This window comes from Sparus aurata, chromosome 20, assembly GCF_900880675.1.
Source record: "Sparus aurata chromosome 20, fSpaAur1.1, whole genome shotgun sequence".
NCBI classification, from domain to species: domain Eukaryota; kingdom Metazoa; phylum Chordata; class Actinopteri; order Spariformes; family Sparidae; genus Sparus; species Sparus aurata.
In genome coordinates, this window is record NC_044206.1 from 3,464,616 (window position 1) to 3,492,100 (window position 27,485).

The 27,485-nt window shown below is 40.9% G+C and overlaps 1 protein-coding gene and 1 long non-coding RNA gene across 3 annotated transcripts in view; one reads left to right on the forward strand and one right to left on the reverse strand.

The window, feature by feature from the left end:
- The first annotated feature begins 13,303 nt into the window (after nt 1-13,303).
- Nucleotides 13,304-27,485, forward strand: part of LOC115570869 (putative uncharacterized protein MYH16) — a 77,208-nt gene continuing 63,026 nt past the window's right edge. The window contains exon 1 of one of the 2 annotated variants that reach the window (XM_030399644.1): nt 13,304-13,481. In XM_030399644.1, the coding sequence (XP_030255504.1) occupies nt 13,398-13,481 (84 nt within the window). In that variant the 5' untranslated portion in view covers nt 13,304-13,397. Of the gene's footprint in view, nt 13,482-20,589; nt 20,912-27,485 lie in introns of those variants that run through there. The other variant, XM_030399643.1, reaches the window with a different exon arrangement.
- Nucleotides 22,776-25,612, reverse strand: LOC115570871 (uncharacterized). The gene is made up of 4 exons (XR_003981828.1): nt 25,509-25,612; nt 24,681-24,776; nt 24,148-24,251; nt 22,776-23,173 (listed from the first exon to the last, which is right to left on the reverse strand). It is a non-coding gene; the product is annotated as an uncharacterized LOC115570871 (long non-coding RNA).

Sequence of the window (27,485 nt, forward strand, 5' to 3'; positions counted from 1 at the left end):
GGCGTCAGGTGCAAAAAAAAAAAAATCATTAGCGACACATCTACAAAAATATGTCTGCATTTCAAAATGATAAGCATGTACCGTATTGACCCGAATATAGGACGATGTGATTATGTGAAAAAGTGGGGGTCGTCTTATAATCGGGGTCTAACCGTTGACACATGCTGATAATTGTCTGGGTCGCTACACGACCGCAACAGCAGAGGGCGCCAGCTTATTGTAGAGACGTCACTGACACTGTGGCTGCGGTTATCTGTCAATCACAGCGGAGAAGAAGTGACAGGAGATGAAAAATGGAGAGACTCGGTGATTTTACGGAGCAAAGTGGATCAAATGTGGGGCAAGTTAACAGACATCTGAGGCGAAGCTATGATGCTAATTTTAAGATAATGGTGGTCAATGAAACAGAGGCGCCAAACAACTGTCAGCCAGCCAAGAAATATGGAGTTACGGAGTGTAACGTCAGCAGATGGCGGGTCCAAAAAGATCTTCTGAAAACGCTAACAGCAAGAGCTTATCGTGGTCCTCTAAGCGGCCGCTTCCAAGAGACTGACAGGAGGGTATGTGAGTTTGTTATTGAGAGATGAATTTTGGTTATCAGAGTTATTTTCTGAAGATTAGTCTTGAAAAGAGGGGTCGTCTTATAATCAGGGTCGTCCAATATTCAGGTCAATACGGTATATTTCATATGAGCTCATTCATGCGTGCTTGAGCCCTCCCAGAACTCCCATTCCCCACGCTTGCTTACTTTCATTTTTAAAAATTGCATAAGTCTAATTTTGCTTCGGGTGCGGGTTGGGCGTCGGTATCAATTCATAGCGGGTCGGCTCAGGTGCGGAATGTAATTTGTGCTACTGTCGGGAAACGGGTCGGATGCGGTTTTAAGTACGACGGGTACGGGCGGGTGCGGGTTTGCAAAATAAGACCCGTGCAGGCCTCTGACACACACACAGACACACAGACAGACACTCACACAGTATATTTCCCAACATTTAAGCTTTATTTAACAAATATCTTCTCATTCATTCAAGCCAGGAACTCCATTCGAATATTTAAATGTTTCCAATCATCAATATATTGACATTTATTGAATTTCTCAGTCTGATTCAGAGTACTTGACTCATTCTCACTGAAACATCTCTTCATACTCCATCGGCTGAAACAAAACAAACTGGAATGCTGGCTTAAATTTGTGTTGAAAAGCACTTTTCAACACAAATTTAAGCTCTCTCTCTCTCTCTCTCTGTCTGTCTCTGTAGCCTCTCTCTAGTTTTCCATGATAAAACTTTTGGCACTTAATTATACCTCACCTTTGAGCGCATCCTGACAAATTATACATTAAAATGTGCATCTCGGTCACACGTTTGATGTGCTTCTACTTTTCTTCATAGACATGAATGAGACCAGGTGAAAAGATCGAAAAAAAGATTTCAAAGGTCGACATCTCTGGCATACATTGACCGAGACACACCATTCATACTTTAAAATGTAGATACAAGTCCAAATTATCAACGTGGGATTCAACTTTTGGTGTCGCTTTCATGGTTTTTAGTCATGGGGCAAAGCGCACAGCCCACTCTCTCGATTTCCCGGCGGGGTAATTGTCTAGTTGTACTTGCAAATGCAAACACAGACGTAACTGTATCTCGAGCACAAAAGATACAAGCTATATATTAAAGTATGTTGTTTACATAACTTCTGGCATGGTGATGGGGTGGTTTTGTCAGCGTTCGTCTGGACAGCTATGGGACGACCACCCTCCCTACAACAGTAGGCGGCTGTCTCTGAGACGTGGCACCCTGCCAGAGTAAATCCTTACCAAAGATAAGCTCTACAAGAACACTCGGGGTGCAACGCAGCAATTGCACCTGAATTCGAAGAGCTCTCACAGAAACAAGTGCTCTGTGAAAGGGCTCGGAAAGAATGGTTGATTGATACATGCTCTGTCGTTAAGTCATTAGTTGTTCAGGAGGGTAAGAGTTGGTCTGGAAGAGGCAGCCTGGGAAACTGTCAGTACATGTCATTTTTAAAGTACCCTTGTCTTTTTTTCCCAGCTCACACTCATAATGTTTGAATAAACAGAGAGTGACAGCTATATGGTCAGACATTCAGTAGATGCAAAGCAAGATTAGCATTCAATTAGAGTTGTATTTTTTGCCGCCTGATGAATGTAAGTTTATGTATTCTCTCTGTTTTAGCTCAAGTTCTGAGCACATTAACCTCTGCAGCTGATAAATGCTCCACTCTGCTCTCAGGATAACTATTAATGCCGTGTGTCTACTTTTTCCTGCTGAATTGCTTTCTTAGAACATTTCTAATGAAGACGCCAAGTGGTAAAACCGATCAGCTAAAACTCTCCACAGAGCTGAAGGGAACAGCAGAGTTCATTATCTGTACTGACTGCTAAAGGCATTCACACTATTGTTCTTCTGGATTTTATTAGTGTGAATGCTAAAGGCATTAAAATTTAACATTGAATCAAATGGGAAAATCTTCAAATCCTCTGCTAAACTCATCGCCTTTCAACCTCTTCTTGTCCCTCATGCTTTGAGCGAGAGACACCATTCCAACTCTAAAAGAGTCACAAGACCTTGAACTATTGGCGATGTATTCAGTTTTGAAAAAATCTTGTACGGTTTTGAAAATGTTGCAGTTTTAGTTTTAAGGATTTTTAGCTCCTCTTCTGAGTTTATAATGGGTGTGTATTGTGTCAGCTAGAGTGCGTGACATCATCGCTAGAGTGTAGAGCAGCTTCAAAGATTGGAGAAAAAATTCTCTTCAGCTTGATTTTAATCCCAAATCTTTTACTTGACATAGACAATATATGCATAGAAATGTAGGAAATCTTGTTGGGTGTCAGCTGATGGTCTTATTTCAGATGTAGGACTTACAGTTTTGGATTTAGAAGCCCGAGAGCGACAAGAAGTCCAGCCACTGCCCCATAAGCTGCAATGTTAATTTTGAGGCTAAATTTCTGGAGGAGAGCAGACGGTATCTGATTTGTCTCTCGCTATTCTGCCCTCATTTCTCACTCGACAGAAGTAAAAATGACATGAGCGCATTCAGCCATGTCTCCTCTCACTCACCATATAGATATTTGGCCGATAACTAAGGGCGTCACGATTTCGATTTAAAATCGATATCGACCGAAATTAAGTCAAAATCTCGAACTTCAAATTAAAAAATGGGATCATCGATGCTGCCACACCCCCATGTCACGTCCGGTCGGCTTGCCAAGCGGAAAAAAACACACACGTTAAGTGTTGAAGTGCTGCGAGTCAACCTCCTCTAACTTAGCTACTAGCTAAGCCAGCAGCTATTAGCTACAGCCAGCCAAACGATAGCATGGTGTTACACCATTCCTGTTCGGCTCCCGGACCGTGGTCGGGAAGCACAGGGAAGATGATTTCCTGTGGGGCCGAAGTTTGTGTTTACTGTTGGTGAACCCCCTTTCACATGTTAAGCTGGTCGGGAAATAATACCAGGGAGCTTTGCTGTACCTGGAGGAGCCGTCGCCTTTATTCACAGCCAAACTGCAGCCTATATAGTACACTTTACAGCTGTCGCTACTACTGCTTTCGCTTTTCCTTCCTCTCCCATTCATTCACTGTCCGCACGTACGCACGCTCCCTCACTCTCGCTCGCCCACTCACACCTTACGCACCTTACGCACGCACCGCATGCACTGCCCTATTCCTGAAAGGGGCTCCGCCACTCTTACAACAATGGAGACCCATCGACAGAACTTGAACCCCCTCCTCTTTCACTGAAGTCGCAGGTGTGGAAGTATTTTGGATTTCCAGTGAGCTATGTTGACAAAAAAGCCACAGTTTGCAAGCTCTGCAGAAACTAGATGGCAGGTTATTCTGTTTAAGTTTCTAATTGACTGAAGATATAAGTTATTGTTACATTATGTTGTTAATAAATATTTTAAATTAGACAATGTAGTATGGTGCATTGCGAACAAAGGTCAGATATTATATATTGCATAAAGGTCTAGTCTAAAAATGGCATAGCAGCCTGTGCTTTAAAAAAGATATATGTAAAAATCGAGAATCGAATCGAACCATGACCTTAGAATCGAAAATTGAATCGAATCGAGGATTTGGAGAATCGTGACACCCCTAGCGATAACCATTACAGCTTTTTCAAAAATCGCAGGGGTTTCGGAGGCGTTTTCCCATTCATTCTTATGGGGACATTTTCATCTCTGTCTCTGCTACTTCTCCAGCATGTGTATCTGAAGAATGCGTGTGTATTGCGTGAGCTAGAGTGCGTGACATCATCGCTAGAGTGTAGAGCAGCTGGAAAATATTGGGAAAGAATTCTCTTCAGCGGGATTTGGATCCCACATCTTTTACTTTACATAGACTCTATGTAAAGTAAAAGATGTGGGATCCAAATCCAGCTGAATCCAGCCATTTTAAGCTCTTTCACCCTTTAACTTTTTTACATTTTCATCCTTTTTTCACCATTTTAACCCCTTCCAGTCCTCTTACTCTACAGCTTTTCATCCTTTTTCACCTTTTTAAGCTTTTTCGGCCCTCTTACTTCATCCTTTTTAACCTTTTTGAACTTGTTTGGCCCTCTTACTCTGCAGCTTTTCATCCTTTTTTCACCTTTTTAAGCTTTTTCGGCCCTCTTACTCTGCCGCTTTTCATCCTTTTTCACCTTTTTAAGCTTTTTCGGCCTTTAAGTTTTCACCTTTTTTCACCATTTTTACCTCTTCCAGCCCGCTTACTCTACAGCTTTTTAGCCTTTTCAGATATTCACCTTTCTGCCTTTTCAGCTCTTTCAAACATTCAACTTCATGTTCGGCAATTAAAATGTTCAACTTTTTCAACTCCTTCGTCCTTTAACTTTTCAGCCTTTTCAGCTTTTACAGCTTTTCAGTACTTTCAGCTTTTCTGGCATTTCAGCTTTTTCAGCTTTTCGGCAGTACATTCCGCAGATTTCGCTTTAGCCTTTAGCATTCACACTGTATTTTCGCAGGAAATGCAATTTGTCTAGTTTGCTTTAGGAAATGCTGTGTTACTCTGTTTTTGCTCTATGTGTTTATTTTTTTCTGGCTTTTAGCGTTTATTGCCCTTTTTCACTTTGGAACTGTGTTTTGAAAGCTGCTACATGAACAAAGTTTATTACTATTGATTGGAGATGTGTGTCTGGCTTCCTGGAAGTCTTATAATCCCTTTTCTTTAAGGCTCTGTTTTGGTTTCCACCAACTCCAAATAAGAAAACCCGCAGTGACTTCATCAAAACCCTCTACCAGTCCAAAACAGCTGCCTGATGCACAGGCCGATCAGCCAGATACCAGAATTTTAAACTTGATGCAATACAAGAAAAAAAGAACAATATTCAATACCTCTTTTAGTAAGACAGCAAAAAGGGGGAAAAAGCCCCAAGGAACACAAAATAGGGTCATTTTTTCTGCTTTTATATTAATATCCTGCACACAGCGCTGCTACAATAAAAGTCACTTTCTAGGTAGCATTAATATCTGTGAAGCACTGGGTTGAAATCTGATTTCAGGTCTGTTTCTATTGAATGTGAGTATTGTATTGTTTCAAACACGTGGTATTAAAAAAGTACTTAAGTACTGAATCGATACTTTTTACAACCTTACTCTGAGGCAAACTGCACAGTGGATATTCTTTGTGGATTTGACACTTCCAGCGACCCCTTTAACATTACTCTGGCATGTCATCCACTGCTTAAGTTAAAAAGTGAGCTGTGCAGGTTTAACTCGATGGTAAGAGCATTTAGGCATCGTAGATGACAAAGAGGGTCAGTATGAAACAACTTAAATTAGCAGGAAATGCAAAAAACTTCCTTGATAACTATTTTTGGCTGATCTCTCTACTGTAACTGTGAGACCTAACTGAGATTTAAACATGACCTGCGGTGGTGCTGCACTGCTTGGTGAAATGCCATACTGTATATACAGGTAAAGAATAAATTGACTTTGACATGCAGTAAGTTTTTTCATGAACACGAGGTCAAATTCTTGAACACTGCACACATGCTGACATCCGCCCGACTTGCAAAACACGAGCCAGGCGCCGACTGTCATCTGATCCCCTGTCAGACAATAAGCCTGTAAAAATCCCACGATTCCACTGCCAGCCTGATTAAAAACTTAAATGACCTGTTCCCATCATAGCCCTGAGATGAATAAAGATAAATTAGCCTTTGCTGTCATTTTTCCTCTGTTGCGAGGTAAACACATCATTCTGTACATGATTTCCTCCTGCCTGCAGCCAGTGGGTAACACAGATCTGTAGTGAGGAGATGAACAACTGACACATTGGCATATGCAGGCAGATGAGCAGGGAAATGTGGGAGGGGTTGACAATGAAGAGCAGCTCATTATTTGATTAATCCTTTCTGAGAACTGAGAATTCCACATGAATTGTCTGATTTGACAAAATGCTGCCTCGACAGGTCTGGTCTTTTTGTGAAACCTGTCACTTTGATGGTAACGTGACTGTGGTGGTGCTACAGTCACTTCATTTCACACATCCATGAAGAACAAAATGTTTTCTTCTGTTTCTGTCTGTTTATTGTTGTGAGGAGAAGTTGTATAGTATTGTGTTTCATGTCAGCTGGTATGTAGCCTACTGTAGCTGGTGAGTTTCCCTCAAACACACTATTGGAGCCTTGATAGTAGTGCAGTGACCCACCTCTGTCGTGTTTCACATATCATCACTAGTTTCATTTTTTATTGGATTCCATTAATATTGGAAATAAGGTGAAACTGCTGCAAAACCACAAAATAAGTTTAAACTGAACATTTCTTTACGTTGCAACTTTACATTTATTCAGGTTGAATTTTCTATATTTCACAACGCTGTGATTATAATCTGCCTAGGCTTAGACATAAAAACCACTTGGTTAGGAAAACATCCCAGTTTGACTTGAAATAGCCTACCTGTTTTGGTTGCCACAAACATGGCTGGAAATGTCTCCAGTGGGGTATTCCATAAGTCTGGCCTAATTAAGTGAGAGTGTCTTTCCATCACCGTGGCCTGTATGAATCCCTTCCTAGCTGCCATGGTTATTCATGCTGCAAAACGCGCCTCCTCCGGGGCAGGCTAACTGTCAAACTTAGTTTAGCTGTGTGTCAAAGAAAGTCTGACAGGCAGAACCAAACTCCCAAATGACAGTTTTTATTTTTCAAATCCAAAGTATACAGCAGAAATTACACATCAAATGCAACTCCAAGTGTTGGATGATAAAATAAGGTGAAAAGATACCACGAAGATCCTTGTCTCTGATTGGCTGATGAAATAATCATTAAATTAAAGTCAATCCACAGAAGCCTCAACTATTTAAGTAGTGCATCTAAGAGACAGTGTGAGACCAACACAGAAGGAGGACAGACGAACAGAGAGTCACAGAGTTAGACTGTGAGTTCGACAGAAATAAATAAAGAGAGACAATGGCAGACGGAAAGAAGGAGAGAGATGACCACAATTCTTCCTGCCAATGAAGTCCTGTCCCTTTGTTTAAGACCCTGGGGATGAAGGTGTTCAATTTATCCAAAGAGCATTTAGACCACCAGCCCCAAGGGTCTTCAGTGACAGGAAGAACCCACCTGCCTTATCCTGATGAATACCTGTGGGAGAGATACCAGTTAAGCAGGCCTGGCATAGTTTACCTGTGCAGTCTGTATGCACTGCACTGTGTTTCTTTGCCTGTGGGACGTTTCTCTACAGTGTGGGTGATGCTGAAGGTCTTGACAGAAAACCATATGCCTAGAGATAAGGAGGGTATACCTTGCCCCTAAGAATTTCCTCAACATCTTTGTCACGTCCCCCAGCCATTAGAACACACAGAGGATCGAGGAGGCATTTCACATAATTGCAGGTATGTGACAGTTAAAATAAGCCTACATCTGACGTGTCTGTATTCATTTTGCAATGTACAGGTATGTAATGGGAGTAACTGCCCTTACTCTGTCGATCAGAGGGACTTAACTCTGGTTTGGATTTTATAGTTTAAAGATGCCACTGCACCAAACAGTCATAATTATGCTGTACAATATGAAATTAATGCTCTGCTAAGCAAAGTGTGCCATATCTTTAATGTCAGCCTTTAAACCATGCTTACAAATGATCTTCGATGGAGATTGTCTAATTTCTAACTTGGAGGCGAAAGGGCCAGGCTCTGAACATGACTCGAGGATCTTCCGAGCATCCTCACTTTGCCACAGATTTGCACAAGGGTTACCCAAGGGTTTTCTGTAACGTCTATATTGCATGAGCATGTATTTGTGAATCTAAGTAGAGCTAAGGTGTGGATGTCATTTTAATTCAGAGTGGCCAAACTCTAGTCTGGAAAATCATCAGGCACACACTGTTCTTCCATGAGGAGGGGATCTGTATTGCACTTGAAGCATAAGAATGTAATTTATATCTAACCGAAACGTTGCTTATTCTGCAGGGGAGTTCAGTGGAGTACTGCTTGGGGACAGAGGGTATGTTTGTATGCCATACATACTCAGACCCTACCCAGAGCCAGGAACAGAGGCAGACAAAGCCATTAACCATGCCCCCACAAAGACGAGGGCCCAGATAGAGATGACCTTTGCCCAACTTAAGTCTAGGTTCTACATTCATATAGTACAATTTCCACATTTCTTCCAGGGAAACCTCGGGCTCACAAATCTTTTCTTGTTTTAACCCCTGCAGGTTCCAGTGCCTGAAGGGCATCAGGGTTACTCCTAACAGGGCATTGTTAGAGCCTGAGCAGTCCTCCACAACATCGCCATTATACGCCGGGAGAGACTGCCTGCAAGTTTGGTGAAGGAGCAATAAGAGGACATCAACCTGACCCTTCAGGGACCAATGGATGAAAGCACAGTGAGGGAGCTTAACAAGGACATTTATTTCAGTTAATCCCATTGCGATGATCTTTGTTTGAGACAGGTGGCTCCCAGGGTGGTGCAGGTGGAGGCTGGCTCAGGCAGTCAGGGTTGAGTGGGGTGGCAGAGCTGTGGGAGGCTGGGTGGTGAGTAGTAGAGGAGCTGGCCCACAGGAATGGTCTGGTCACACTGGAAAAAGAGAGAAGCTTGATTTAAGTGCTAGCGAGTGGACATTAAGAAAGCTTCTTAATACATATATTATAAAGACACTGAGAGAAACCAAGGACCACTGTAGCTGGCGACAGTACTCTGGCACTGTGCAGAGGGAGGGTCTGGGTGTAAAAGCGGGTGCTGATTACTACCAATGCACTGCAGGTGTGTGAACCGGCACAGCTCCAGTCAGCCAGCCAGCAGAAATGCCACTCCCAGCCTCACCAAGCACCTCTGAAAAACAAAGTACAAAACCACACCACAAAACAGGCCACCACAAAGTCCAATCAAAACCCAGTTGTTTGCATTGACTGCAGACAAGCCCAAAACATTTCACATTTGGCATTTCAGTGTCTGCAGACACCGTCTCCTCATCAATGGCCCTAGATCCAACTGTAAGAAGAGGAACACTGCAGTTGCTGAAGCACAAGAAGACACGATTGCATGTCATGCAGTGTTTTACCAAATATCAGGACCGACTCACAGGTGTGGCTTGAGCATCTATGGTTGGGGGGTTCAGCAGTAGTGTCTCGTCTCACTGATTTTATTTTTACCTGTCGCCACGTTCTGTTTTGGCCACTGAGGTTTCCTTCTGTTAAAATAGAAGAAGTGAAGAATGAGTAAGTGGGTGAAGGGTTACTAGGCCAGTGGGGTTCACACATACAACCACTTCTCCAAATGGGACTAATTAACAACCCTAAATACATTGTAGTTATATCGATTACAAGTTGTCCTACACCTACATTTCAAACATACATCTGATAATATTTAGACTACTGATGGCACAGTCTATTGATCTATTTCTTCACTCTATTACTATCACTATTACTTCACAAAAAATGGTAAAGTGTACTTTTATTTGGGCAGAGAATTTCATACAGAAATTGGAAGTGTAATATTACCCTAGGCTCTTTTATCTTCTGTAAAACAGAGTAAAATATTGTACACATGTAACAATTGTAGTAAACTTGCAGAACTTCTTCATTTAGTCTGCCCACTATATTTTGCCAAGCCATGTCCCTCGACATGTTAATGGCAGGGGTATTGTCTTTCCTGGTAAGGATCTCTTTATATTCTTTATCCATTAAAAGCATTTGTTCTGTCGCTCTAACTTTTTGCTTCTTTCTGTCTCATTTGATTGTGTTTCATTCATCAGGACTTCTTATGTAGCCCGGATGCATGGGCTAAGCAATGCTAAGCAAGCCTGTCTTGAGTCAGCCTTGATAAGATAAGGCTGTATTGAGTTGGTGGAATGACTTGAGGCTTAATTGGGAGATGACGCTTGTTTCAGCCTGACTTTCTCAGAGGGGTGTACTGCGAAGCCAGTTTAGTGGGTTAGCGAGGTATGTTGAGTCTAAAGCCAGGCTTCCCTGTACTACAAAGGTGGCTCTCTTTTAACCCGGCTAGATCACCATGGTAACTTATGCTTAGCTCATAACCTGGTCCCGACCAGGTTATGTTCAGTGTTTCAGCTTAGAATCGGCTATAAAAGCGCCGCTGTTTCACTTTGTAACTCATTCGGAGATGGCGTCACCATTCATTGAGAACCCGGTGGACCTGGGAGCAAGAATAATTTGCGCATCACTACGACGTGAGCGGCTTCTTCGAGATCGCGCTGATCCGCTGGCATTTCCTGATGAAATTCTCTATGAGCGATATAGATTTTCAGCCGAGGGAATACGGTACATTTGCTCACTTATTGAGCCGAGTGTCAGGAATGCCACTCGAAGAAGCTGTGCGCTCACTGTCGGGCAAACTGTTCGAGTAGCCCTTCGTTTTTTCGCCACGGGAACCTACTTACATTCAGTTGGTGATGCAGAAAATCTGAGCAAGAACACACACTGACAAAATGATGGGGCAGCTTGGCTACATACCACTTTGAATGATGTTTTTGTATTTGGCTCTAACTTAATGCCATGTCCGACTGCTGCTCCAACATCTTAATAAAATGCAATATGAAATATTAATTAGGCCAACCTAGTATTCATTTGTCACAGATAATGAGTAAAGTTAATTATTTCTTTGATGTGGCCATGAATAAACTGATGAACTGATCAATGTTTCACCCGTTGTAGGGCAGTGTACGCCCAAACAAAAATCTTACAGGCTTGAGCTATTTTCACTGTCAGAAAGCTCTTTATTGTCATTGTACAGGGACAGTAGCTACATTTGCTTGTTCATCCCGACACACTAATACAAAAAAAAACCACTGAACATTTATAGCCTACGCACACTCAGCCTCGTTTTCAATAAAACACACACGCGCATTCTATAACTGACATCAGTAAAATGTGAAAACAATACAGACATCATAAACAATTTAAAAAGATAGTTGTTGCTTCAATTTATTTATTTTTAAATGGATGAGGGTTAATATGTAAAAGTTGCACAATGTTGAGCTTTCAGAAATTAAAACACTAAGGGCTTAATATAATATTGATCATAATATTAATCATTGTTAACTTCCGCATTTACACAGTCAGCACTTTTCTACCAGCAGCCCTCCCTCGCTCTGTTGGCGGCGACAGTGTTACTTTTTGCCGTGATGGTTTCTTTGAATTCTTCATAGCCTTGTATAATAAGAATCTGCTCATCTTGAGTAAAATATGTGGCCCGCGATCGATCCATTTTCGCACGGAAGTAGAATAATATGACGTCAAACGCCCCCTTTTATGTGAACGCGCGCAGAGCACAAAGCAGAGAACCGGACTTGACAAATTAAGTTGATAACCACCGTCGCAGTACCGTTTAACTCTGATTGGGGACTTGGGGCTTTGTTGAGCTGCATCATGAGCACAAAGCCTGGCTATGTTGAACCCCTTTCGCAGTACAGGCCTCTGGTGAGCTTGGCTCTCTTTAGCTTCGTTGATGGAATACCCCCCAGGTCTCCGTAAAAAAACCTCTCACCTAACAGGCGAACTGTGATCATCTGCTCGCCCGCTTTGTGGCTTGTAATAATGCCACCTCCTGATCTGAAAGTCTGCTAATAAGAATTCAATGTGAACGTGATATGCCACATTTGGTACATATGTCAACCTTGGACATATCTGCTGTAAATACGGGCTGTTAGTTGATGTGGATGAAAAAATGTGACTCAACAGTAAAAGTCACTCGCTGAATGATAGCCTTAAGCTCAAACAAATGACAGAGATAGAAGTGTCACCTTTCTGCTTAAGCTTTGTAGGTTTAATTTGCAAATAAGCAAATATTAGCATGCTAAAACCTAGACGGTTAACCTGGTATAATTGTAACACGTAAACATTGTCCGTGCATCCGAGTTAGGATGCTGACATTAGCATTTGGCTCAAAGCACCACCAGTACAACAGAGCTGCATGACTGTGGACTCTTTATACTATCATTAATTAATTCTAGCAATGTAGAAAAGTGCTTGTATTTACTCCAGGACCGTACTTACTGTAAGGTTGGAGGTACTTGGACTTTTTTTTAAATTAAACTACACAATAATAAAGTATATAGTTACTACTGGAACAGCTACACAGTTACATTTTCAATCATCCAGTTATGTCATATACATTATAAATTCATACATTTACATTTGTACTTGAATTCAAATTTCATTGCAGGCTTTGACTTGAACTTGTAGCTCAGTAACTCTACACTGCAAGCTCTTCAGTTTAAACTACTTTTCCTGAAGAAAAGTTTAAACACTGAATTTTAAGCAACAATCATAGTTCCCTGATGTTACATTATGTTGAAAAAGCTTTTATTTTCCTTTTTTAAAGCACCAATAGAAGGCAGTTGTGAGTTTCCATACAGTACAGTGTACACACAGTAGACTTAATGATTACATACACTATACTTGTGTTTGTGTAAATTAGCCGGGTGTTGCACAGGAATGTACTTTTCTTTTAAAGATGAGGTGTGTGTGTGTGTGTGTGTTGGTGGGGGTTGCACATCATTCCGCTGCTGGAGGCTGGCAGTCTGTCTCTTGTGTTGTACTGCTGTCAGACGGTGGTGTGGGCTTCAGGCAGGAGAGGTGTGTATGCACGTGTTGTCTGTGTGTGTGTGTGTGTGTGTGTGTGTGTGTGGGATGGGGGGATTGTTCAAGCCTGTTCAGGTTTTCTTTTTGCTCGTCACCTCCCTCCCTCTTTCCCTCCCCACAGGGTCAGGTAGCAGGCGTAACACACTTTCACACACACACACACAGACACACACACACACACCCACACCCACACACACACACACACACACACACACACACACACACACTCCCACAGGCTCAAGAGAGCACACGCACATGCTTCACTTCCTCCCCAGAGCCTGTTTGGGTGAAGACAGAATGGGCGTCTGTGAGCTGTGAGGATGGAGAAGAGAGTGTGTGTGATCCAGACTGACTTCCACCAGTACAGATCCACCATCGCTCTGCACAGAAGACCAGTGGCTCATGTAAGGAACCCGCCTCTCCTCCTCACACTTTCTCCCTCTCGCTCTCTCTTTCTCTTTACCTAAAGCTCCATCTTTATACGTTATCTGTTCTTCCTGGCTAACTCATTCTCCTTCACTCTCTGTTGTGTCACTGTGCTCTCCAGAATGCTGCATGGCCCCTCCTCTGCAGGCCCTCACCTCTGTGAACTGTTTTTTCAACAGGGGGCGTCAGAGTGTGTAGGATCATACATTAGCCTGTATGTGGCGGCTGCAGTGACTGTATGTGTGTGTTTAAGTGGTGTATCAGTTCACTCCTCTGTTTTTCAGTGTAATTGGTATGGTTTCAGTTGTTAGGAAAAAAGTTTAAAGGGTTGCTAATGTCATACACTAGCCTATGGTTTGTGTGTCACACAAGCACAAACACTACAGAGGAATGCAAGCAGACAAGCATCAGGCAGGCTGAAAAAATGAAAACAGTCAATTTCATCTGCCCGCAAACAGACCTGGGTACAGCTAAGAGGAAAAATGGTGGTTGCTCTGTGGCGCCGGCACCCAGATTAAACAAACAGCATTGAATTCTCTCATTTGTGATCTTAAGAGGGTTTTTTTTTTTTGGAAGAACGGTGCTGTGCCCCCCTGCTCTGAGGTTTCTATATAGGCCTACCTGGTGCACAGACATATGACTGGCATCTGTCAGCAGCAGAAGAAATAACTGTATTTCTTAAAATCTTTAAAGTTGTCATGAAGAGTATGGGTCAAACTTCATTCTTGACCTTCTAGTTTCTTCTTTATCCATTTGGTATTTACAGCAGATGGAGCTTGCTCGTGGAGATGTCTCAGGTGTCATTTGTATAGAACCTGTTCACATGATAACAGGTGGTTCTACATCTGTATGGTACATGTAGACTTAGGGGGTTAGGAGTTCTTCCCTAAAAGTTCCATATTGTGCAATTTTTTAGGTCCACTCTCTGTCTAAATATGTGCCTGTCTCTTTAAAACCCCCCTCTGAAAGACCCAGTCCCTTCTGATTGGTAAGCTCTCACAGGCCTGAGCAGTCACCGCCCACCGTGTTTCCACATGTATTGTTGTATCCGCAATGACGGCCGTGCTGGAGGCATTGGTTAAGGTGGTGACTGCTGACTTGTTACATCACAACCTTCTAGAAGTCCTGACAGCTTGTTTAAGTTCTCTGTGAATTGAGCATTTTAAGATTTATTTAGCACTTTATGATCAAAACATTTCACTTTCTACAATTTGGCACTTTGAAGTTTGGTTAAAAGACTACTTAAAAGAAGTAGGTGACAAAGAGATGCTTTCAAGTCAGTTATGGTAGTGAAATGAACAATTTTAGGGACATGGACAAACAGCAAACTATGCAATACCATCTATAATTTGTATTATTTTTAAAACTATTTAAATGTTACAATTTCCATGCCAAATATTATAAGAACTCTTGTTTTCAAATAAGTAAAATGGAAGATTTGGACTATCATGGGAACTGACCAAACCAATGGATCTCCTTAAAAATAAATTGTGGATTTTATAGCCTGTCCATGTAAGTGCAGTTAAAGCTGTGGCTCCAAACATGAGGTCCTCATAAGGGCTCTTCAGATGGGTTGGGAAACAAAACATAAATGCATACCTGTTTATACGTATTTTTACTTTATTTCAACACACTGGTTAGTTTCATCTCATTAGACCTTTTCAGCTTGTTTTTACTTTTTACAGCTTATACATATATATAACTGTGACAAGGTGTATAGGCACATCCATTATAATGAATTATGTCCTATATTTCAGTCCAATATCCAATGAAAAGTCACTGTGTGTGTCTCACTCACTGCTGAGGGTGGCATTCTATTATTCGTTATCTGTCTATCTATGATGTATGACATATGACTTTGACCAACTTCTCTCCACTACAGACCATGATGGCTCTCAGTAGATGAATGTTGGTCTGATCTTTTGTTCCTTTCTCCCTCTGTGTACACTGCGTGCGAGTGTGTGTGTTTATGTGTGTTTTCACACACACTCAATCACACACACACACACACACACACACACACACACACACACACACATACACACACACAGCTGGGTCTGCTAACAAAGACTTGAGAAGCTCGGCACTTATCTCCTTTGATGACGCTGCATATGGGTCATCATTACATCTAAGTGCTTTCAGGGTTTAGAGAAAACTCTTTGAACCTCAGTGTGTTTTATCTTATAGTGCATTTGAAAGGTGCTATATTGAAAGGAATCCTAGTGATTTGCAGATAATACTGTGTTTGGGTCTGTTGACTTCAACATAACCACAGTCTGTGTTGTCTGTAATCTGCCTGTACTGCAGCCCAGCTATGTCAGGTATTTCAATCAGCCTGATCAGGACAGTAAGTGCCACTAAAGCGAATTTATAATGTCAACAGATATCTCTCCAGTGCAATTACCTGACAACAATCATGTCATTGATATGATTTATAAGCTGCTGTTATTGTAGCTGACCTGCAGTCAGTCGACCACATGAGTGTAAGTGACCTGTGAGGTGCTTCAGTGATCAAAGGCTGGCTGTGCCCTCCTCCGTGGCCTGGATCCAGAGTTCAGCCAGAGGCCAGGCTTCACACTGCAGTCCACTCACCTGGGAGCAGTTTGCACACTACAGTGTGAAGTCATAGTGTACGCTCCTCTGCATGAAGGCAGGAGAGTTGCTTAACAGAAACAAGAACACACTATGTGATTAATATGATGCAACCAAAATGAAGTTACGTCTATTTTCAGACCTCAGCTCAAAGAAAAGAAATGGAGATCGTAGGATTAATATCCCCGTTAGCTCCACTCAGACCAGGAACGCCCGGAATCAGAAGAAGGGGACAGTTGTTCTTAGGAAATATTTGCATTTCGAAAAAACATTTCTAAAAGAACATGATATTTTCAACTCAACAGAAACAGGTTGTACGGAGCTGTGAATCAGGCGGACAATCGGAGAGTTTGTTTAACTGGGTGGAGAGGTGTATTTGGCTCTGCAGGTTTGATCAGACAAACCTCTCTGAGCTTCAAGTCAAAACAGGAAAGCTTCACTAAACTGTAACTCACATCCATCATGCAGAGATGGATTGTGCTGCAACAAAGGGAGCATTTAATTTGCTCGTTCTCAACAATAGCACTGGCTTAAGCAGTTGAGCCCTGTGATCATGCCAAAGGTGAACCATTGATGTGTCACATTTATCTTCCTCTGCTTTCTTGGCCAATCTCAGCGTGCAGATTGATGTTGAGTGCGACAGTAAATCCTGCACTGACAGTGTGTTTTAACTGAATATAGGTGGAGGAAGTTCAGGTGTGTCGGCATGCAGATCCTCATGGCAGTTAAAACACACGTCCTAAATCTTATTTGAACATGGCAATTACCACTGCACACTTAAGGAAAGATGATACCACATTTCCTTGTCTAATTTCCCCACTGACACACTGTACAGTTTGTCAGCTTTAAGAGGTAAACTGACTGTCAGGACTCAGAGAGCTGAGCTAATGACAGCTCTTTTTCCTCAAGCAGCGACAGGTTTTTCTGTGCATGCGTGTTTGAATGTCTTTCTGGAACACACACTTTCCCTTTTAAAACTCTTCTTCTGATCTCACTGTGGAAAATCAGCTCACATCTGTTTTTCCAAGAATGAAAACTACATTTTGTTGTTTTGCTTTGGAAGTAAGGCCAAATGCACTTGTAGAATCTTGTCCGGTGTGCAGATAAATAAATGAGGACAGACTGTAGGTGGCAATGGACGGTTGCTCTCTGCGAGATATTTTAGTTGCTTTGGATAGTGCAGGTAGGTCAAGGTCAACTGTTTGCTGTGTTAAATGCATTCAACTGGTGTGTTTAAGGTCATTACAAGGCCAACACACAGAGACCCTGCTGACACGACTATTAATGATTCACATGAATAATCCTTATCTCTCTAATCAGCATTTTAATGTCCTACCAGGGTGCTGCAGTTGAAAGGTTTTATGATGATTATGATATTTAAAGAATCTTCCTGTGGTATAACTGTCGGGGAAACTTAGCAACATGGCTAAGGATAGCATCTTAGCTACTGTCCAAAGCCAAAAACAACCACAATGTTTAATCTCGAAACCCTGATCTCAGTGTTCTGAAAAGAGTAAAAATCTTGGTTGTATTAATAAGTAGAGGGCTTTTGTTACATGCTGAACTTGTAGAAAGAGTGGTCGTTTTGGAGTGTCTCAAAATAATAATACAGCACCTCATAATAATTTCTGTTTCTTTTCATTCTTGCTTTGTCACAGTTGGTTGCACGACTGCACCTTATCACTGATTGCTGTAAAACGGAAAAAAGAAGTTGCAGTTGCTTAACTAGCTACTAGTCTGTGGCAAAATCATGTCAGAGGAGATGACCAGTGAGAGTGAGACACTAAAAGTTAGCAAGCCGATGTGGGAGTTTTTTGCATTCAGCAAAGTTTCTATAGTTATCACAATATCATTATCATCGCTTCTATTTCACAGTTGGTTGCACGACTGCACCTTATCACTGATTGCTGTAAAACGGAAAAAAGAAGTTGCAGTTGCTTAACTAGCTACTAGTCTGTGGCAAAATCATGTCAGAGGAGATGACCAGTGAGAGTGAGACACTAAAAGTTAGCAAGCCGATGTGGGAGTTTTTTGCATTCAGCAAAGTTTCTATAGTTATCACAATATCATTATCATCGCTTCTATCGGACATGATAGACTTGTATTGGTAGCATGTCAGTAAACAGTGGGTGAATTACCATTGAGGAACACAACAATTAGCTAGCATTAGTTTGAAGTCATGCTTCTGGTTGCTGGACAAAAAGTCTGTATGAACTCTCTTTTGACGGAAACATTCGGTTTAGCTGCTTCAAACTCCAGTGTGAGTGGGAAAACCACTGAGAGATCAAAACTGTAAAGTAGGTTGTAAAACTAAAACAATGAGTTGATAGATGCTAAGAATCTCTGCAGAGCTGAAGGAGACTGAAGAGCTGAGTGATAATTCTTTTTGTTTGTATCTACAGGAAACCTCTTTCACAGTGGGCATAATATTTGATCCAGTGTTAATGTATGATTTGTGCAGCTTTCAAAAACACCTGTGTTGTTCAGTAAACTTTTAAAGTTGATCACAAAGGCATTTTTTACTGTCATGCTACCAAATCATCACTTCAGCCCTGTCTGTACAAGTTACGCTGCTTTATCACCAAAGACCAATTTCACACTGGTCTTTGATCTTTGTATCACACAGTTGGATGGATTTCCTTTTTGAAAAAAGGGATCAATTATATTGTGATGTGAGATTCATCTTTAAAGCTCTACTGCTCTCATACCTTTGTTCTTGTTCAGATTTGAATTACTACTTAACCCTTAATATCCCAGTGTTTGCATTCATTTTGGCAGAACTAGTTTCAGGTACATGCCTTTTAAATGAAATGAACAGTAAAGCGCCCTCAAGCTACATTATTTAATTCCCTCCTTTTGAAGATTAATAAGACCCACTTGCTTTTTTATGACTCTTGAATTGATATCATTAATTCTATGTTCATGTGATTGTTGGTTGTCTGGTTTTATGTGTTGTTTCTTTTATGCTGAAAATGTTGTTGACCGTAAATGTTTCTTGTGCTCGGATATCTCTTGAAATGATATGATGTTGATCATAATCTCAACGAGACTTGATTTAATAATGTTAAATAATGCTGTAAATTTTAACATATTGCATCACTGAATGCACCACTTAATCCTTTCTAGTTCCTTGTTTTATTTTGTATTAAATAGCTATCAACTGGTTTTGGATTTTATGTCAGGGAGTCAGAGCAGATTGTCTCTCATTCCAAACTGATTTCCACCATAAAACTCCAGACTGGTGTATGTCCCAATGTGTGTAGAACATGATTGTGTTTACATCAGTCTGTCAGGGGTTGACAGACATCTGTTTAGCATGTGAGTCTGTTTCTCTGTGGTTTGGTGGGCTGGTGAGGTGTTGCTGATAGAAAGAAGGACTCAGACCAGCTCATCTCTGGTCAACTTCACACTGCTGGCTGAACACTCCCTCTGATCTTTGGCCTCTGTACCATGTAGTGATCAGGTCTGGATGACAGAGTACTTAAAGTTCATAGTGTTTGTTTTAACTGGCTTGAAGTACCAGAGCGGTAACGGTAACTGAACAAGGAAAGCTAAACAAAGAGCTGTAAGTGGTTTGGATTTTGGAGGACTGGACCAAATTGAATTTCAAACTGCTGTGCACGATTAAATGTCTCTGCTTTATTTGTCTTGTCCTATTTGGCAATTTGAAATAGGGGCCAAGCAGAGTTATTACAACATTACATGATGCACAGGGGCCCAATACTTTTTCCCATGAGCATACATGGTAAAGGAAGTGGCTGTAAATCAGTTGCTCAATTTTGCTCACAGAATTTCATCCATTTGGACCAATAACGTTTGGAAAGTACAAATTTTCCCCATTCAAGTTAAGCAAAGCCTGAACCGGACGCTGGCTGCTCGGTAGCTAACAGAAATCTCTTGCACACATGCTGACAATGGCCTGCCAATGCCAAAGCCTTCAATGTTGTATCCAGTTATGTATATGTAGCAATACAGGATCTATTAAGGATTTGTTTTGCAGTCATTTGCAAACATTGTTACATTGAGTATGTGTCATTTGAATGGGGTCAGTTATGGTAACAAACCCAGTATTATCTACAGAGCATATTAGAGTCTTAGCGTTAGCATTTGTTTTCCTCTGCTCACAACTCATAGGTTACTTTATTGCCAAAATCTCTCATAACCCTACTGTGCAAAAAAAATAAAAATGTGGTCTTAATTTTGAAAAGCACTATAACTTCTACTAACACACATCCAGAATGAGATGGACACCATGCTTAAAACTACCACTAAGTTCCACTGTGGTGTCATGATGAATTTCTAATTGAATTATTAATATGACAGTTTGAGTTTGCTATAGTTCTAGTGAAACAAGGCCAGTAGGAGGCCACTCTGCAGAGAGGGGACGAAAGGTGGGCACATGTGTGTGTATTCATACATGCCTGTCTCTTTTAGAGCTCTCTGACAGAGAGTGTTGGCGTGTGTGCCTGTCAGAAGTACATGGAAGAGAGAGGGGAGAGTGCAGTGCAGACAGACAGACGGAAGTGAAAAAAAGTGAGAGACTGGCTGGCCAGCACAGCTGAAATATCAGGCTTTCTGTATGTGCATGTGTGAGTATCTGGACGTGTGTGTTTGTGTGTGTGTGTGAGTATTCCAGACTGGGTCTCTGTCGTTGGAGCAGGACATTCATACACAGCAGGCAGGGATGAGGGAGAGAGAGGAGCTGAGGAGAGCCATAGAACAGAGTGACCGACTCCTCTCCAGGGTCCGTGAGCTAGAGGAGCAGAACAGCCAGCTTAACAAGGAAAAGAATGAGGTGGCCACTAAATACCGAGCTGTAAGTCTGCTGCTCTGCTCCGCTGCCTCCCTGTCTTTGCTTCAACTTCTCTTTTCTCGTATTTTCCTTTAAAATAAGTCTTTGTTTCACAAACTTGATACTGTAGAACTCCCATGATTTGTGCATTTGAGTCTGAATTTCTGCTTGATAAGGGATTTTGAACGTGGTCATTATACCAATCCCGAGTGAATGAAATTAAGTGAATAATAATACCCTAGAAGGCGGAGAGAGAGATGCAGCCACCATGGCAGTCACTGTGTTGGAGCTTGTTTTAATGCTGCGTTTCTCTCTGTGGCTTTTTACTGCTGTGTTGACCATTTTCCAGCTGATCGTTTTATTGAGAGAGTAAGTACAGTGTGTTTTTTACCAAGACTGCTGTCATAGTGTTGTGAGGCACCATGCTGTTTCCTGGCCCGAGGCACATGGTATGACTGATTGGTTTACTGCAAGGAGAGTTGTTTGAGTGGCACATCCCCTTTGGTTGGGAGGAGGTGTTACCAAAAGTTTTATTGCGACAACTACAAAACCGCAATATTGTTTGGAAGTAATCAGTCCATAATGCAGCACGTTTCATTTGACTGCTGAAAAGATCAAATGAACAATTCCAAAAACAATGCTGTTTATCCATTATAATGAGAACTTGAAGCTGCTCTAACCAATATTTTTATAGGAACAATAAACCACATGATTGTGTAATGTAAAAAGGAGTGGTAGTGATGAACACAGAGAAATATCTCACAACTCTGCAGTTCCTCTTTGCTCTTTGGAGCTTTTAGCACCTTTCATCTCATTGTGTTGATGTTAATGGTTTGCAACATTACTGTTTTGGTTCAGTTTTTTGCTCTCATCGAGGTACTTCAACTCATCCCTCATACCTAAATGAATGAATGGGTCATTTGCCAATGACTCCCATGACGACAGATATCACCGTTCCCAAAACAACATTGTTGCATACCAGTGATAGTCGCACTGGACATTATTGGGTTGCAGTTTGCTTGGTTGGGTTTAGACACTAAAACTACTTGCTTTGGGTTTAGACACTTAGGGCCTGATTTACTAAGATCCCAGATAAGGGGCCCTAAATTGCCTGCATGCACTAACAGATTGCACACGCTGTTGGTTTGCGTGTTGTGGTTGATCAACTAAGATTGCTCGCACAATGAATTACAGATGCAAACGTGTTGGAAACCGCCCTATTTAAATGAGGTTTTTGCGTGTGTTACTAGTTTTCACTATGGAGAACGTGGGAGAGAGCCCAAAGGAAAATTTTACTGCTCAAAGCTTGCTCCTTTATGGCTCTGGAGCCGTAAAGGAGCTCAATGAGAGTTCTCATTTCATTCTTGTTGTAGTCTTTTTTAGTCTCAAACATTTCTCATTTGTTTCTCCTAAAATTCCTTAGGAGCAATAGGTGAGACCTGACAGCCAGCAACAGGAGCCTTACTTGAGACATGACGGAGTTTATTTTAGCCCTCCTTTGGAGCAATACTGGAGCCATAATTTTACCAGCACTGGGGAGACAAAACTGAGATTTCTCATTAGTTTCTCCTAAAATTCCTTAGGAGCAACAGGAGCCTGGCTTCAGACATGACAGAGCTTTATTTGAGCCTTTCTTTGGAGACAAAAATTAGCAATACTGGAGCCATAAATTTACTGCTCAAAGCTTGCTCCTTTCCAGCACTGGGGAGACAACACTGAGATTTCTCGTTTGTTTCTCCTAAAATTCCTTAGGAGCAATAGGTGAGACTTGACAGCTAGCAACAGGAGCCTGCTTGAGACATGGCAGAGTTTTATTTGAGACCTCCTTTGAATACAAAAATGAGCAATACTGGAGCTATTCTGGAGCATATTTATTGACACTTTTGAAAACATTGAAAAAAGGGCTTTATTCAAATCACCATCTTTAGTATACAACACAGTAGCACTTTATAAAGCACAGTTTGCACAGAATCATGATAACATTTAACATTTATGACAGTAGTGATCTCTTCAGAAAAGAATGCTGATTGCCTTAACCAACCTGTAACAACTGACTATTTCAGCTGGTAGTGTAAAGACAGTTTATTAATGGGTCTCTTCTCAGTGAAACTTCTTAAAAGTAGTGTCTAACAGTGTTCCACACAGCTGCACAACAATGCAGAGCATTTCATTACTTTAGTCTTTCAGCAATATTTGTGTATGAGGACTTATTTGACCATGATCACCTCACCAAATGCCCTCTCAACCGATGCCCATCCATCCCATGTGCCTTAGTGCATGATGTACCTGCAAGAATGACAGAAAGCCCAGATTACAAATAAATTCCCTTAACATACCATAATAGCAAACTAGCAAATATAAACTAATTACTGCATTATGGGGAGGACAGTCCATGACCACTTTTTGCATTGCACTTATTTTAACCTACATGTGGTATTTTATAAGGTTTATATTCATACATTCTTTAAGGTACGTTGTTTTCTTTTCATGTAAGTGCGCTGGGTTCAGAAATGAATAACGAAATAACATTTCTTTTGTAATTTTCAATCATTACTGAATATGAAAAGAATGAATAAAACACAGATTGATAGGAGCATGGCAGATCTGCCACCTGCTGACCCAGATCTGAATAGTTGTATGGGTGAATAATTAATGATACAGCATTTTAAAACAAAACATGATAAAGTCCTGTGGGGTGAATACACACATGAAAAATAAACATACAACAAAACAAGCAATTTACTTACTTAGACCCAGATTAGACCTAGATATGTCTGTTGGCCAAGTTGCCATCATATTATTTTGAACTTCTGTTTAATGTACCACAATTAAAATAGCTTGGTTGCTGTCACATTAGTTGCATTTGTGTTTGTATTGAGTAGAAGTACATGTTGCTCAGGTGAATTACATGAGGAAAGAAGTATGTGGTGAAGGGATGATGAAATCCATGAAGGTTGGGACCAAATATCTATGTTTTTAAACCCACCCAACCTGAATCTCTCCACAGTGGCAAGCTAGAAAACTAGCTGCTGATGGCTCTAAGTCAGAGCACTGGCAGCCAAGATAGGTCAAACGACTGCAACCCTGTTGCTAGACAGGAATTAACATTCAAAAGGTAGAGGAGACGTAATTTTCTAAACCACAAAATGAAACACAAGGAAAAGAGAGGTTGACACTGAAAGCACTACTGACCCACCACCACCCCAAAACGGTCAAACTAGGGGAAACACTGGTTTTAAAAATGTAAAACTGTGCATTACCATTTGGGTCATCCTTGGGTGAGCCAAGTTCTGGCTGATATCATCTTCAGTGGGTAGCGCAGTCTTTTGGCCATCTCTTTTTTGTTCCTGCTGAACATTTGTTTCTGTGAAATACATCAAATTACAAAACATTTTTATTTTCTTTTAAATGTGGCTCTTAGTAAACTTCAACTTTACATGATATTTATTAAGTTCTTGCAGCAAATCCTACATTAATATCATGTAGTGCACAGAAACCTTACTACTGAGACTACAGTCACTTCACCAAGAATACAATCTCTAAATGCCTTACAGGTCTTTATTTCAAGGTTGTTAATGGGCTTGCTGAAATTATTTCTTACTATAAACGACTAGTACTGAGAGCTCAGATCCCCATAGATCAATAATATGATGTTCTTTGGATCAACAATAGTCACAGCTTTCTGTTCACACCTATTTTTTGCAACACACAAACTATTTAAGGTACACATTATGCAAAGATAATCAAATGCCTCATTTAAGAAATGGTGAAAAGAGCGATTGGACTGTGTTACCTCATCTATTCAGCTCAACCTCAGCAGACTGAAGAGACCACTCAACGACTTTCCTTGGGTTCACAGCACAGCAGATTATTTAGAAGCGCAGCACATCTGTAGAATAATTGAAAGAACACAATAACATTACTGGTGGCGATCTGCTGTACAGCTCCTTGCCCTACACATTAAAAATGAATAAAATAAACAACTGTAACAGTCGTCATATTACATGATTTACATTTTACAACAGTAAAACTGTACTGCTCGAGGCTCAACGGTTCTCATGACTAATGGACTCAGCAAGCTAGCACAGTTTCACTCAAAGAAAGAAACGACAGAAATGGTGACACAGTGATAGTTAAAAAAAAATGTGACAAGACAACTCAAATACCATAACATAAACTTAAACCTATATAAAGGCAATTTCATACATGAATATCTGATTAAATCACGGAGCTGTCACAGTAGTTTTAACTACAGCTTCAACCCGCGATAGCTGTAGGCAGAGTTAGCTGGTGTCCTCTGCTCATTTTAAGAGGCTAATGTGTAGCTATAACATTAGCTTTAAAACAGAGCCCTCTGCACACCATCTAAACTCATCTATGTTACATATTTCGGCTGAGGTCGCTGAATTTCCAGCGGGTTTAATTCCCCCCGGACTACTATAGCTAATGTTGCTAATGCTAACAAGTTCATAGTCATAAGGTGGTTTGATGCTAACGTTAGCTAACGCGCTAACGTTATGATATGCAGACACGTTTTTGCCGAGGGAATCATAACCAGCATGAACACTTCTAAATGTTCAATTCACTCTAATTACATTAATACATTAATAATGTAGCTTACCTTCTTTTTCCAGGTCCATATGTGTATTTTGTTTTCGCTCTCAGCTGTCTTTCTGTACAGCGAGTCTTCAAAATCAACCAACCAATCACAATGCAGAGTGTGTGATGGACAACGCTGCTGTCCAATGAGATAGTGTGCACATCATCCAGGGTTTACAGGTCACATCTTGTTGCCATGTCTGTTGTGATGAGCAACTACAGCTGCCAATGTATGACGCTGTTACTGTGATGATACACGACAGTTAAATATTTAATCTGTGTCTATAATAACCACATCCTGACATGTAAATGTGACATCTGTCTACCATACTGACAACTTGGTTAACTTTAAAGATATATATAAAGTACAACTGACTGAATAATATATGATTCAGAATCAGAAATACTTTATTGATCCCTGACAGGAAATTGCTTGCGTAACAGCTGCTCTCATTTAAAGTCAAGAATATGCAAAATACATTTTAATAATCACCAAATAATAAATAAGTAAACAAATAATAAATAATAATAATAATAATAATAATAATAATAACTATATGTGCTGCATATTTATAAAAGTAGCCTACTGCAACTTTTTTTTTTATATATGTCTATGGTGATGAGTGTCAGAAACAAAAGGAAAAGTCATCAGGAGATGAAAATATACAAGGGTTTTATGTTGATATTATACTGTGTTGATTTAGTATCTTTATTGTGCTCCAGCCACCAATAGTTTGATTTGACAGTATAAAATAGATCTAATACATCACATTTAAAGGGTTTGTTTTGTGGTCTATGAAACAAAGTTGCAGTGATACAAAAATAGGCTATTGCAGACCTGAATAATGCACACATAGAGTGGGGATCCACTGGTATGCATGTTAGGAAAATGGCTAACATTTTAAGTCTGGATGAAACTTCAGTGAGCACTTGCAGAGAGCTCTTTATTTGCTCTGAGGTGATGTCAACCTGAGATACATGAATTGAGGAGACTGGGATGAGAGTAGATCGATTTCATAAAGAGACCTCTCTGATGTCTCTGCTCGAGATCAAAAAGAGACACAAGAGTTGAGTCAATCTGAGACTTCATTGGGAGCTTCATGAGATCTCCTTTGAAACTTACAGGGAGCCCAAGGTGAGATTTTGCGCACCTGTTTGATCAACCTGAGATACATGAATTGAGGAGACTGGGATGAGAATAGATCGATTTCATAAAGAGACCTCTCTGATGTCTCTGCCTGAGATCAAATAGAGACACAAGAGTTGAGACAATCTGAGACTTTATTGAGAGCTTCATGAGATCTCCTTTGGAACTTTCAAGGAGCCCAAGTTGAGATTTTGTGCACCTGTGTCTCAGGAGAAACAACTGAGAAACAGGAGAAATCAGCCACAGCCTCACTTTGGTCTCACATAGATCTCATAGTTGTCTAGGAGAAATGAATGAGACACTACTGAGATCTCTTCCAATTTTCGTTTCCTCTGGGTAGTGGGCACAATGAAAGTTGAAATTTGAAGCCACTGAATTGGAGGTGTTAGTGGAGGAGGCAAACAAACATATTCATGAGTTACAACAAAGAAACATTAATATATCCAGGAGAAACACGATATGGGAGGATATCTGTGACAAAGTCAATGCTGTCAGCAAAACAAGAAGAACGGCCGATGAAGTTAAGAGATGGCAAGATGTAAATAGCAAAGGAAAAGATGGCTTATAATAAAACCTCGGCAAATAAAACAGGTGGTGGACCGGCAGAGGACATCCCCCTGTCTTCAGTTGAGCAGCAGGTGCTGACTTTCTCCAATGAAAAGATTGTAGGAATTCAAGGATTTGACACCCTTGAGCCAGAAACTGCAGAGCAAGGTATGCCCATAATAGCACAAACACGCATTTCTTTTATTGGATACATTTAATTTATTCAGATATGTGCCAAAAAAAAAGGAAAAAGAATGTGCTTCCTGTGTTAACGTTTAGTTGAATATGGACTGAAAATGCGTAATT